Source organism: Panthera onca, chromosome D1, assembly GCF_046562875.1.
Source record: "Panthera onca isolate mPanOnc1 chromosome D1, mPanOnc1 haplotype 2, whole genome shotgun sequence".
Lineage (NCBI taxonomy): Eukaryota > Metazoa > Chordata > Mammalia > Carnivora > Felidae > Panthera > Panthera onca.
In genome coordinates, this window is record NC_138348.1 from 29,612,972 (window position 1) to 29,625,277 (window position 12,306).

The 12,306-nt window shown below is 37.9% G+C and overlaps 2 protein-coding genes across 5 annotated transcripts in view; one reads left to right on the forward strand and one right to left on the reverse strand.

The window, feature by feature from the left end:
• The window catches only part of DNAJC24 (DnaJ heat shock protein family (Hsp40) member C24), a 55,614-nt gene extending 49,087 nt beyond the window's left edge, over positions 1 to 6,527 (reverse strand). For 2 of the 3 annotated variants that reach the window (XM_060606277.3, XM_060606275.3), the window contains exons 1-2: positions 6,126 to 6,430; positions 5,489 to 5,632 (exon numbers count right to left, since the gene is read on the reverse strand). In XM_060606277.3, the coding sequence (XP_060462260.1) occupies positions 5,489 to 5,632; positions 6,126 to 6,161 (180 nt within the window). In that variant the 5' untranslated portion in view covers positions 6,162 to 6,430. The other variant, XM_060606276.3, reaches the window with a different exon arrangement.
• A 20-nt stretch (positions 6,528 to 6,547) lies between these two features.
• Positions 6,548 to 12,306, forward strand: part of DCDC1 (doublecortin domain containing 1) — a 484,878-nt gene continuing 479,119 nt past the window's right edge. Inside the window, exons 1-3 of one of the 2 annotated variants that reach the window (XM_060606272.3) lie at positions 6,548 to 6,645; positions 11,645 to 11,711; positions 11,998 to 12,074. In XM_060606272.3, the coding sequence (XP_060462255.3) occupies positions 12,054 to 12,074 (21 nt within the window). In that variant the 5' untranslated portion in view covers positions 6,548 to 6,645; positions 11,645 to 11,711; positions 11,998 to 12,053. The remainder of the gene's footprint in view (positions 6,646 to 11,644; positions 11,712 to 11,997; positions 12,075 to 12,306) is intronic. The other variant, XM_060606273.3, reaches the window with a different exon arrangement.

Here is a 12,306-nt window from a genome sequence, read left to right on the forward strand (position 1 = left end):
ACCTGGGTGGTTCAGTCGGTTGAGCGTCTGACTCTTGATCTCAGGGTAGGGAGTTCAAGCCCCATGTTGGGCTCCATGCTGGGCATTAAGTCTACTTAAAAAAAAAAAAAAAAAAAAAAAAAAAAAAAAAGGGGGCGCCTGGGTGGCTCAGTCGGTTGAGCGTCCGACTTCAGCTCAGGTCATGATCTCACGGTCCATGAGTTCGAGGCCTGCCTAGGGCTCTGTGCTGACAGGTCAGAGCCTGAAACCTACTTGGGATTCTGTCTCTATCTTCTCTCTGCCCCTCCCCGGCTCATGCTCTGTCTCTCTCTCTCCCTCTCAAAAATAAACAAAAACAAATGTATAAATAAAAAAAATAAATAAAATAAAAAGAACCCAAAGAAAAAGAAGAAAACTTAAAAAAAAAAAAAACTTTATTAACCTAAACAAAATATTTTATTCCTAAAACAATATCAGGAAGTCACACACACATCAAAAAGAAAATTCAGAAAATAGGCAGAGTTGTTAGAAATAAAAATACAAAATTGAAGTCATCAATAGAGGAATTAAAATATAAAGATGATTACATTCATACAATTCACTCATTGAACAAAATTTGAGTACCTACCACTTTCCAGAGATAATTTAGTAAGAGGTAAATTAGGAAAATATCATGTCCTAGAAGACAAATGAAAATATAACAAAGAAGAATATGTGATAAACTGTGTCAAATGCTGCTGTTACCTAAGCAGGGTTGACAATTTAAATTTATTACTTAACAAAGTGGTGTCTGCCTGGAAGAAGAGGTCTCATCTTTGGAATGCCCAGAAACAGTGTCTTACCCTCTTTCCAAGGCTTCTTCCATAGCTTACCATCAGTACCTAATAGACATACCACTTCATCCCAAAGCAATTTACACATCCATACCAACTTTGTTCAGAATTCTTCAGCTCTATTTGGCTTAGGAAGAAACCAAGTTAGGAGAAAAAATTTTGGTTTTTCTTTAATTGAGTTTGGTCTGGAAAGTCCTCTCCTCCAAACTCCATCTCTCCACAAGGAGCCAATACAGCAAAGCTTATTGGGAGACAGCTGGGCCAATCATTCTTCCTTTTAAGTGTCTTTTTTTTTTCCCCCCCTTTGCTCACTTTGACCCTCCTTCTCCAGGACTTCTGTTCCTCACATTTGCAGGTACCATAACATAGTACAGTGGGCCCACATACACCTGTGCACCAGAATCACTGGTCCAGCTGGTTAAAGTTGTAGGCATCAGGGGATCAAAAGGCACAAAGAAACTTTTTAGCATTATGAAAATGTTCCATATCTTAACCGTGGTGATAATTTACACAGTTGTACATAACTACAAAAAACCTCTTCAGAATAAATTTAAATTTAAACGTTGACACCTCAAAAAACTGAAAAAGGCAGTTATTAATTATGCTAGGACAAAAGGCACAAGCCACCTCTACTCTGGGAAAAGTAGGATAAATGGTCACCTTACTAATAAATCAAAATGAAGACTAAGTATTAACCATTGGTTATAGCAACATGGATATTGTGAAGTAATAGAAAAAAAAATATCCACATGTCTCTGCCTCCAGTTTCTGGCACAGAATTCCTAAAACCCTTGGAATCTCCTGGGTGACTGAAGTGTCTTTTTTTCTAATGGGGTGACTCTCGGTGGGCTCCTGGATGGGGGCTGATCACCAGAAAGTCTAAGCCATAATTGGAAGCTTGGAACTTTCAGGCCCATCCCTCATTCTCCAGAGAAGGGAGAGGAGATGGAAATGGAGTTAGTAATCAATCATGCCAACATGATGAAGCCTACATGAAATTCCCAACAGTACAGGGTTCAGAAAGTATCTGAGTCAGTGAACACATACATCTACATGCCAGGAGGGTAGCATACCCCAGCTTCACAGTGACAGAAGCTCCTGTACTCTGTATCTCTTCATCTGGCTATTCATCTGTATCCTTTACCATAACCTTTATTATATAATGAACTGGTAAATGTGATGATTTCCCTGAGTTCTGTAAGCCTTTCTAGCAAATTATCAAACTCAAGGAGGGGGTCAGGGAACCCTAATCTATAGCTGGTCGGTCAGAAGTACAGGTGACAACCTGGGACTTGTGACTGGCATCTCAAGTGGGGGCAGTGTTGTGGGAGTGAGCCCTTAACTTTGAGGGATCTGACGCTATCTCCAGGGAATGTCAGAATTGAAGTGAATTATAGGACATCCAACTGGTGTTGCAGAAAATTGCTTGATGTGTTGAAAATCCACACATCTGGTGACAGAAGAATTATGTGTGAGTAAAGGAAAAACACAGGAGGACTGTGTTTTTTCCCATTACAGATATCACTGGCAATCTTGATAAGAGCAGTTTCAGTGTAGTGATGGGAGCAAAGCCTCACTGGAGTAAGTTTACAAGAGTTGGGAAGAGGAAAATTGGAGAAAGGAAATAGAGATAACATTTTGAAATGTTTTTTGCTACAAAGAATACAGAGGGGTGCCTGGATGGCTCAGTTGGTTAAACATCCGACTCTTGATTTCAGCTCAGGTCATGAACTCATGGTTTGTGAGATAGAGACCCACATCAGGCTCTGTGCTGATAATACAGACCCTGCTTGGAATTCTCTCTCCCTCTTCCTCTGCCACTCCCCCACCTCAAAATAAATAAATAAACATTTTTTTTTTTTTTTTAAAGAAGAACAATAGAAGAGTTGGGGCAACAAGTGGCAGAAATGGGTTGAAAGAAAGGCTGGATTTTTTTTTTTTCCAAAGATGGGAAAAATGATGGTACATTTTAATGCAGATAGGAATAATCCAGGAGAACAGGCCAGATATCCTACAAACTCATAGTTGTTTGTTTTGTTTTGTTTTCTTAAATAAGGAGCTGAGGACTCAAAGAAACCCAATGAATCCAAATTCAAAATGAAAAGGTCCTCCCCAGAAGAGAAGAAACCCATTACTGGCTTTATCTTTGGCACAGCAGCAGGAGCAGGAAGCCATCACAGATGTAGATAAGAAGAAAACAAATTAGGGGTGCCTGGGTGGCTCAGTCTGTTAAGCGTCCACCTCTTGGTTTCAGCTCAGGTCATGATCTCATGGTTCATGAATTCGAGCTCCACACTGGGCTGACAGCATGGAGCCTGCTTGGGATTTCTCTCTCCCTCTCTCTCTCCCCCTTCCCAATTCATGCTGTCTCTCTCAAAAAATAAATAAATAAATCAATAAACTTAAAAAAAAAAAAAAAAAAGAAAAGAAAACAAACTTTTAATCATTTTTAAGGGCCAACTCCAGACTGGCATCACCTATGGATGGGCCCCAAATGTACAGAGACTGTACCTGCCCACCAATTCTATTCCATAGGCCTTTACCAAGTATTCACAAGAAAGAACAGAGATAGGACAGGACAGCCAAGAGTCATTCACCTATGAGGCACTGGTACAAGTGGCCTACTAAAGTTGGAGGACAGGACTGGAGAAATGAGAGAAAACCCTCCAAACCATGAGATCATGACCTGAACCGAAGTCAGACACTTAACCAACTGAGCCACCCAGGCGCCCCAAGAATACACTTGATTTTTAAAAAAGACACTCAGAAAAGATAATTATACAAATGGCTAATAATAACATTTAAAAATGCTTACAATCATTAGTCATCAGAGAAATACAAAACAAAACCACAATGAGAGATCACTATAAACACAGAATTGGGTGGTGGTTCTCAATGGAATGGGGAGGTTGGCCATTTTGACCCCCAGGAGACATTTTTAGTTGTTACTGGCATCTAGAATGCTGCTCATCATCCTACACTGCACAGGGCAGCCCCACATAACAAAGAATTATCCTGCCCTAAATGTCAATGGCAGCAAAATTGAGAAACCCTCAATCGATGAAATGAAAGAGACAAATAGCATCAAATGTTGGTGAAGATCTAGAGCAACTGGAACTCTCTAATAGGATAAGAGAGGGTATGCAAAATGACTCACTCATTTTGGTGTTTGACAAGTGCTAATATATGAAGAGCAAACGGCTTCTCATTGCCATATTAAAGGTCAACATGGACTAAAAGGCCTGCATGATCTAGACCCAGTCTACTTTTCCAGCCTCGACCCTCACTGAAATGAGGGAAAAGGATGATTCAGTATGAGGAAAAATTTTTCAATCAAGTCTACTTTACTTTAATGAAAGAAATCTTGAAAATTCTGAGACAAAAGAAATCTTAGTATCATTTAGTCAGCTTACTACCTAAAGAAGGGATAGTAATACATTCCTGACAGTAAAATGGCTACTGTCTCTCACAATAAACACAAACAGTTTTGGCAAAATCTCAGATCTATTTGACAAAAACTATAGGAACAACTAATGCTACATAAGTAATGACGCTCTATCCCTTTTGTATCCCTTTTGTAAACTAAGTTAACTGGAGACCATCATAGAGTTACTGACATTGGCTTAAGAAACTTCACAATATAGCTTGAAAAAAATTAAAATAACAGTTAAGAAAGATACTATATACTTACAAATACAACTCATTTCACAAAAGAATTGAGTTGTGTGAAAAACAGTGTATAAATGGGCACTATTCAATAAAAACACAATACAAACTATAAATGCAAGCCACATATGCAATATCAAAGCAAAAATCAGATTAAATTAATTTTATATTTTATTATACTATATGCAAATATATGCATACATTATGTACAAAATATGCAAAATAGCCAATATACCCAAATTTTTATCACCTCAATATGTAATCAACATAAAGTTTAGATTATTTTATATTCTCTTTTTTTTTTTTTTTTTTATTTAACGTTTATTTATTTTTGAGACAGAGAGAGACAAAGCATGAATGCGGGAGGGTCAGAGAGAGGGAGACACAGAATCTGAAACAGGCTCCAGGCTCTGAGGTGTCAGCACAGAGACCGACGCGGGGCTCGAACTCACGGACCGCGAGATCATGACCTGAGCCGAAGTAGGCCGCTTAACTGACTGAGCCTATATTCTTTTTTTGTACTAAGTCTTCAAAATCCGCTGTGTATTATACATTTACAGTAAATGTCATTTTGGACTAGCCACATTTCAAATGCTCAATAGACACATGTAGCTAGTGGCTACTGGATGCTAACATTGCTTATTCTAAGCACTTTACATGGACTATTTCATTTAATCCTCTCTGAGGCACATACAGGGGGAAAGTAACTTGTCCCAAGTTCCCACAGTTAGTGGTAGAATCAGGATTCCAAATCAACCTGCATGACTCAGATTTCTTGCTCCAAACCATGTTTTCCCATTTCAAATAAAAAAAAAAAAAAAAAAAAAAAAAAAAATTTTTTTTTTTTTTTTTTTACAATATTACTGACACTTTCAACTAATCAAATTAATACCTTACTTCTCCTGCTTTGATATCATATATTCATTTTAGGGAAACCTAAATTTCCCATCACTTAAGACAAAACTGTTTCCCCCCACCCCCATGATTTAAATCTGCAAGCAAAGACTTACCAGTAATATGAGTTTTTGATACTTTTGTTTTAGGTCTGACATATTTGCAGATGGGTCTGCCCCCAGAATGCTGTACCAATCCTTCTTTGGTATCTGCTCAAATGCCATCATCCACTGAACAAGAAGTGGGCCTTCTCGGATAGGCTTAATAAAAATATTGATGACGATTCATTAGTTTGCAGGATCGAAGAAATACGCAAGTACGTTTCTAAGTTCTTTAATATTTAGTTGAGTAAATCATGATTACAATACAATCCTCATGAAGCATATATTTTCATTTTCATTCAAAACGCCCCAAGAATCTCACGTGTAAGTATACAGACAAGGATGGAACATGTGTTACAGGTTTCATGATATACACTTATATCTTAAATCAATGAATATATAATAGCATTAAGAAAAAAGAATCTGAAAATGAACCCGAGCGGTGATGACCTCTAAGAAGGTATTTGTGCTAGTCTCATGGTAAAGGCGGCACACAAGAAGTCCTCAGTAAACACACTAGAGAAATTTAATAAATGTTGGCAAATTTAAAAAATGTTGAAAGCAAAACAAAACAGCAAAGAATTAAAATGAATTTGGGAGCATTCCCTCTTAGCGTTTCCATTTCTTAGTGTTCACGTTTCTTCCACATTACCTCAATAGAGTAATATGGGAAAGGGCCGGTCAGCATGGGCGGCAGGTAGACAGCAAGAGTCCCTCGGTTTCTGGCGCTCACAAAGAACTGAAAGTGCTCACAGGAGGATACCCCAGCCCTCTAGACTACAGAACAGACTTCGCCGGGAGCCCCAAAAATCAGGCAACCTCTTCCCACAGCCGGTAACTTCAAGAGATGGGGGTGGGGAGCTCCTCAAAATTGAGACTTGGGAATCCACTGTACTCACTGCGGCTGTACCACCCAGCCTTAGGCGGATACCCTCCGCTGCCTTTACTCAGTATCAAACTTACCAAACTTCTTACAGTACTTCGTACCCACTCCTCGCCTGCCGCCTGCCAAAACCCGGAACCGGCTTCTCCTTCCGCCGGAAGTCATTGCTCTGACGTGACTACGTTTCTAGTCGAGCTCTTATGGCCGAGACACCAAGCAAGAGGCGCTCCGCCCTCCTGGACGCGGTCGCTATGGTAACCAGTCTCTGCTTCCAAGGAGTTTACCAGCAGTAAGTGTCGGGCTGTGAAAAGAGGTGTCTTTCGCTTCTTTCTAACTCCCTTTTGTCCCAGGTCTGCGACTGTAGCGTTTCTCCTCTCCCCCAAGAGTACTTCACACCCGGGCTTCCTCCGCCCTCCCCAAAGCTCCCTCCGCTTACCCTGCCCAGCGCTGCTCCCAATCCTTTTGTGGTTGGTGATGGTTCTTCGGCAGGTGGCGGGTGGGGGGGGGGGGGGGGTGGGGGTGGGGTGGGGGGGTGAGGAATGGTGGAGTAGGGGGATGTGAAAGATGAGATCTAATTCCTCCCTTGTCGCTACACTTGCCTTAGAATGTTCTTATTCTAAAAAAAAAAAAAAAGAATGTTCTTATTCTAAAATTAAGAGAAAACCTATGACGATTGAAGTTTTTCTTTTCAGTTTGAATAGTCTTTTTTTCTGGAAAAGGTTTTTTTTTTTTTTTTTTTTTTTTTGTTAATTTGAGAGAGCGCGCGATGGAGATGGGGGAGAAGGACAGAGAGAGAGAGAGAGAGAGAGAGAGACAGAGGGAGAGAATCTCAAGCAGACTCCATGGTGGTCAGTCCCAGCCAGTGGAGGGGTCGAGGTGGGGGAATGGATCCCAGGACCCTAAGCCAAAATCAAGAGTCCAACGCTCAATTAACTCAGCCACCCAGGCCCCCACCCTGGAAAAGATTTTCAACCCAATTATTTCTTGTAGATCTTAGCAACTGGTAACTTTTAAAAATCCGTTCACATTTACTATCTCGCTTCACTTTCCCTTCAACCCAGTGAGGCTAATAAGGCAGGTGTTAAAATCCCATTTTGTAGATGAGGAAACAAACCAAGCATCAAGGCAAAATAGCTAATTGTATAGCAGCAGAACAGGACACTCAGGAAGTCAGCATATTACCAGGGAAGCCAGGCTATCTTTCAAGGTTACAGAAAAAGCAGAATGAACCACTCCACTTTGAGGCAGTTGTTGGGCACTCCAAAAGGCTACTGTTAGGTTTTTTTGGTTAGTTTTCCCTTCTTCATTCTGCTTTGCCTTCTGTTCTTCCCATTTATTATCTCTATACTGCTCACCTTACACTGACCTCTCTTCTTGCATTGTACCCAGAGGTGAAACTGCATGTTGTGTTTTGTCGACATGATTTAAATTTCACTTGGAGATGTTAAGTTGGTTCTGTTGTTGTTACTGCTTAAATTTGCTTTTCTTCTTCTTTTTTGTCTTTCTTCTACCAAGTCTCAGTTGAAGAAGCAATCAAGATAAACCTAAGAACATTAAGTAAAATATTTTAATATGGCCAAATTATTTAATGATGGTATAAAGAATAATTGAATGACACAAGAAAGTGAGAAAATCCAGGGTGAAAAGTATAGACTGGGTTCTCCATAGGATTTTGTCATGTTTAAAATTAGAGACAGAACATTATGCCAAGTTAGAGGATTTGATTTTAGTCCTGGTTCCAACATACCTTGTGTGTGGCTCTAAGGAAATACCTTATATGAATGAACTGTGTTGTTCTGAATACCTTTCTTGACACCCTGTTGAAATTTTAGCCCCCAAACACCCCCCTTTCCACTGCTTAGTGCTTCCTCATATAGATAGTTATGCTCAGATCCTCCGATTTTTACAGCAAGAGCATGTAACTTTGATTTATGATCCCCTAGGGTATTGTGTTGTCTCTTTTATTCCCTTTTTTTAAGCCAAATTCTGAAAAGTCTGATCACGGTACCTCCATTTTCTCAAGTTACTCTTTTATATTTGTGTATGTGTGTGTGTGCTCTGTGTGTGTATGTATGCATGTAGGTAGGTAGGTTTTAGATAGTAAGAAATAAGCATTTTTCTCCTAGCAATTCCCAAGTCTTCTGTCATTTCATCTCGAATACTCTAGCTCACATCACTAAAGCATACTTTAGTTTGCAAGTTTTTCTTTCATCTCCATAAAGTCATTCCACTGAAATGATCAATAACTCATTGATGGCATCCAATATCTAGTCTCTATTTACATTTCCTTAGTTGTCTTAGAAATGACTTTTTATGGTTAGTTTGCTTGAATCATGATCCAAACAAAATCTATACATTGTTTTCAATGTTCTGTCTCTTAAGTATCTTAGCTATAGCAGTCCCACTTCATTGCTATCTAGGTATTTTTTTCTTTTCCTGCCATTGGCTTGTTGAAAGCCAGATCAGTTGTCTTACAGTCTGAATTTATTATTACAGAATAAGCTTTTAAAACACTTTTTGCATGAATCCCTGCTCATTTTTCTTTATTTTTATTTTTCTAGAGCATTATTGCCCAATAGAAATATGATGTAAGCCACAGATGCAAGCCACATATATAATTTTAAACTTCCCAGTAGCCCCATTAGGAAAATAAAACAAGGTGAAATGATTTTTAATAATATATTTTATTTAACCTAATATATTTGGAGTATGATCATTTCAAAATGTAATCAACATATTATTAATGGTATTTTACATTGCTTTTTCATGCTAAGTTTTCAAAAGCTGCTGTGTATCTTACCTGTATTGCTTATTCTCAGTTTGGACTTGCCACATCTCAGGTGCTAAATAGCTACATATAACTAGTGACTGCTGTTTTGAACAAGCCAGGTCTAGAGAATAAAGTCTTGGGGTGCCTGACTGGCTCAATCAATAGAGCATGTGACTCTTGATCTCAGGGTCGTTGAGTTTAAGCTCCATGTTGGGTGTAAAGCTTACTTTAAAAAATAAGTAAATAAATAAAATGGAAGATAAAGTCCTAACTCCTTAACCTGGTATTTACTTACCACCCCAATATGATCCATAGTTTTCTAGCCTCATCACCTATTAACCTCCTACATGAAATGTTTAAACAATGGGATCTTTTCTTGGTACTTCATCCATAATTTCGTTCAGGTGGTTCTCCTTGCTTATACCATCTTTCCTCTTTGTTTCCACCCATCAATTTTATCCCTCCTTTAAGACCCATCTCTTCCATCAAGCCTTTTATGATGGTCCAATCCTTAGAAATTAGTTCCTCCTCTCAACTTTCATAGCAAGTCCTGTGTGTACTCCTCATTTGCACTCATCCTATCTCACAGGGTACTATGATACGTTTTGGATGTGTGTTCTGATTCCCTAATTCCGTAAGATCTGTAAGGCAGGGACACCTCTTAAAGAAACTAAGCACCAACTATCTTGCCACATGTCTGAAGTTGATGTGTATTTATAATAGTTTTGTTTCTCACTATCTTATTTTAAGAAGGTAATTTATCCAATTTTTTTAAATAGGCTCCACACCCAACATGGGACTCTAACTCATGACCCTGCGATCTAGAGTCACATGTTCTACCGACTAAGCCAGCCAGGCATCCCAGTAATTTATCCATTTTATGTAAAACTAACATAGCAGAAATATAAACTATGTTAGCACAATGGTTAAGAGCATGAATTCTGGTGTCAGACTGCATAGGTTGGAACCCAGGCTCTGTCTCTTACTGGTTATGTGAACATTTTAAGTTAATTAATCTCTATGCCTTGGTTTCTTTCTCTGTAAAATAGGATTAATAATAGTATCTCCCTCTATGTCTGTTGTGAGGATTCAGTGAGAAAATAGTGCCTAAGAGTAGTAAGTACACAGGAAAGGTTAGCTTTTGTTGTTATTATTATTAATAGTGAAATATTTGTTACTCAGTTTTGGATATTAGAACATTAAGAATTCATAGCTGTATTTTAGGAATTTTCAAACAGAGCAAATGAAAGCTGCAAACTATTGAGTTGGAAAAATGATGCCAAACCAAAATGTTTGTTGAACTATAGTTTGTAGATAAATTAAAAGCAAAAAGGGCAAAAGAGGGCAAAAACCTCTTAATTCCTGTGTCATCAGCATCTAACACAAGCGACGTAGGCATATGTTAAATATTTAACTTCAAGATGATTGATCAAGTACTATATCTAGAATTAAATGTAGATATAGATGTAGATGTAAGTATAGTTGTATAGATATAGCAAGGGTTTAAGACCCTTGGTTGTAGTGGTGGTCAAAAACCACATTCTTATTCAATTCATCACTTTAATACTTATCTGCCCATTAACTAATGTCTACCACACATTAATAAATTCTCACTTTGAGATCCTGTTAGTAAATTGTGCTTCTTATTGATGAATAATATTTGCACTATATACAATGTATTTCTGCTATTTTTATCCTAGGATTATATTTACTTGGCTCTTTCTACTGGTTTCATCACCAACTCTTCTTTAATTTTCTTGGTCTTATTTATCTCTGAGTTTTTAGGATTTTAATATCAGTGAACTAAGCTGTATTTATTTTTAAGTACCACAAACTATTATGGTTATGTTCTGAAATTAGATGATTGTCCCTACAACAACTTAAAATCTATTGGGAAGATAGAAAACCATCAAGAACTAGCTAGTGATGAGATAAACACACACATATACACATACACGTAGTACATATAGAGCCTTCATTCACTTATTCATTCAATCAACAAACCACTTATCGAGTATCTACTATGTGTCCCACACTTTGTTACAAGAGACACAAGACAGTTGGCTATAGCCCTTATAAAAGTTTAGAGTTTATCTGGGTAAACAGACAATTAAAGAAGCAACTGAAATAACTGAAGAAGTATTATGCCAGAGGAAATACGGGTGCTGTGACAGTTACTAACTTATAGTTAATGTGAATAGAATAAGGCAGATTATTGAATGATTGAAATGAATGATTGAAATCCTTGACTCAAAATGAGGCTAATCCAGGAAGATGCATGGAAGTAGTAAGTTTCAAATATTTAAGTATTAAGTTTAGATGGAGGGAGAGACGAATGGTTAGAATTATAGAAACTTTTTTTCTTTTTTTGGCATGTTATCATAATGCTTTAGACAGTATTGAGAATCAGCCCTATTGAACAATTGTACCTCATCTTTCAGAAATGGTTTTTCATTTTTGCATTTTTTCCCATCACTGGTTGTCTTCACTTGATTTATTCTCTCTTTTGTCTTTTCAGCAGTAATCATCAGTGAACATTCATTGAGGTGGAGCAAGGCAATCCACTAAGCTGGAGAGACAAAGAGGTAAATACTTTTGCTGGCACCACACCTGTTGCTGTGTTTTTCTTGTTTGTTTAACTTCATTTGTGTCAGTGTTCTTTCACCCTTGTTTGAGCCCTTTTAGAGGTCTTTATCTTACCTGGAATTTTTGTTCGTGTCTTGCTACCTCTTCACATCTGATGTTTTAATCTTTCCATGAACCTATTAAAGATATCGTCTGTAATCCATCTTCTGTTTCTCTTTAATAATCATAATAAATACCAACTTATTACCCTCACTCACTTCTTTATGCCTTTCTCTTTGTTCTTAGGACCACTCTGGCTTATCTGTGAACTTTCCTATTACCTTGAAATTTGAAACCTTGTGATGATCTCTTCCAACCAAGTGGTAATGTGCATTTATATCCTTTTTAAAATTCATTCTTCCTTCCCCAGTTTAGTTTTCTAAAACTGATTTTTTAAAGTTTATTTTATTTTTGTCATGTAATTGACTCACAGAAGAAAGGTTAATCTAAGTGATCAAAGGGTGTTAATTTGTGGGTTAAAATGTGTTAAACAGTTGATATGAAGTCTGTTTAAGTCAATTAGAGAGTATAATGAAGATGTTTCCAGAGTGTTAT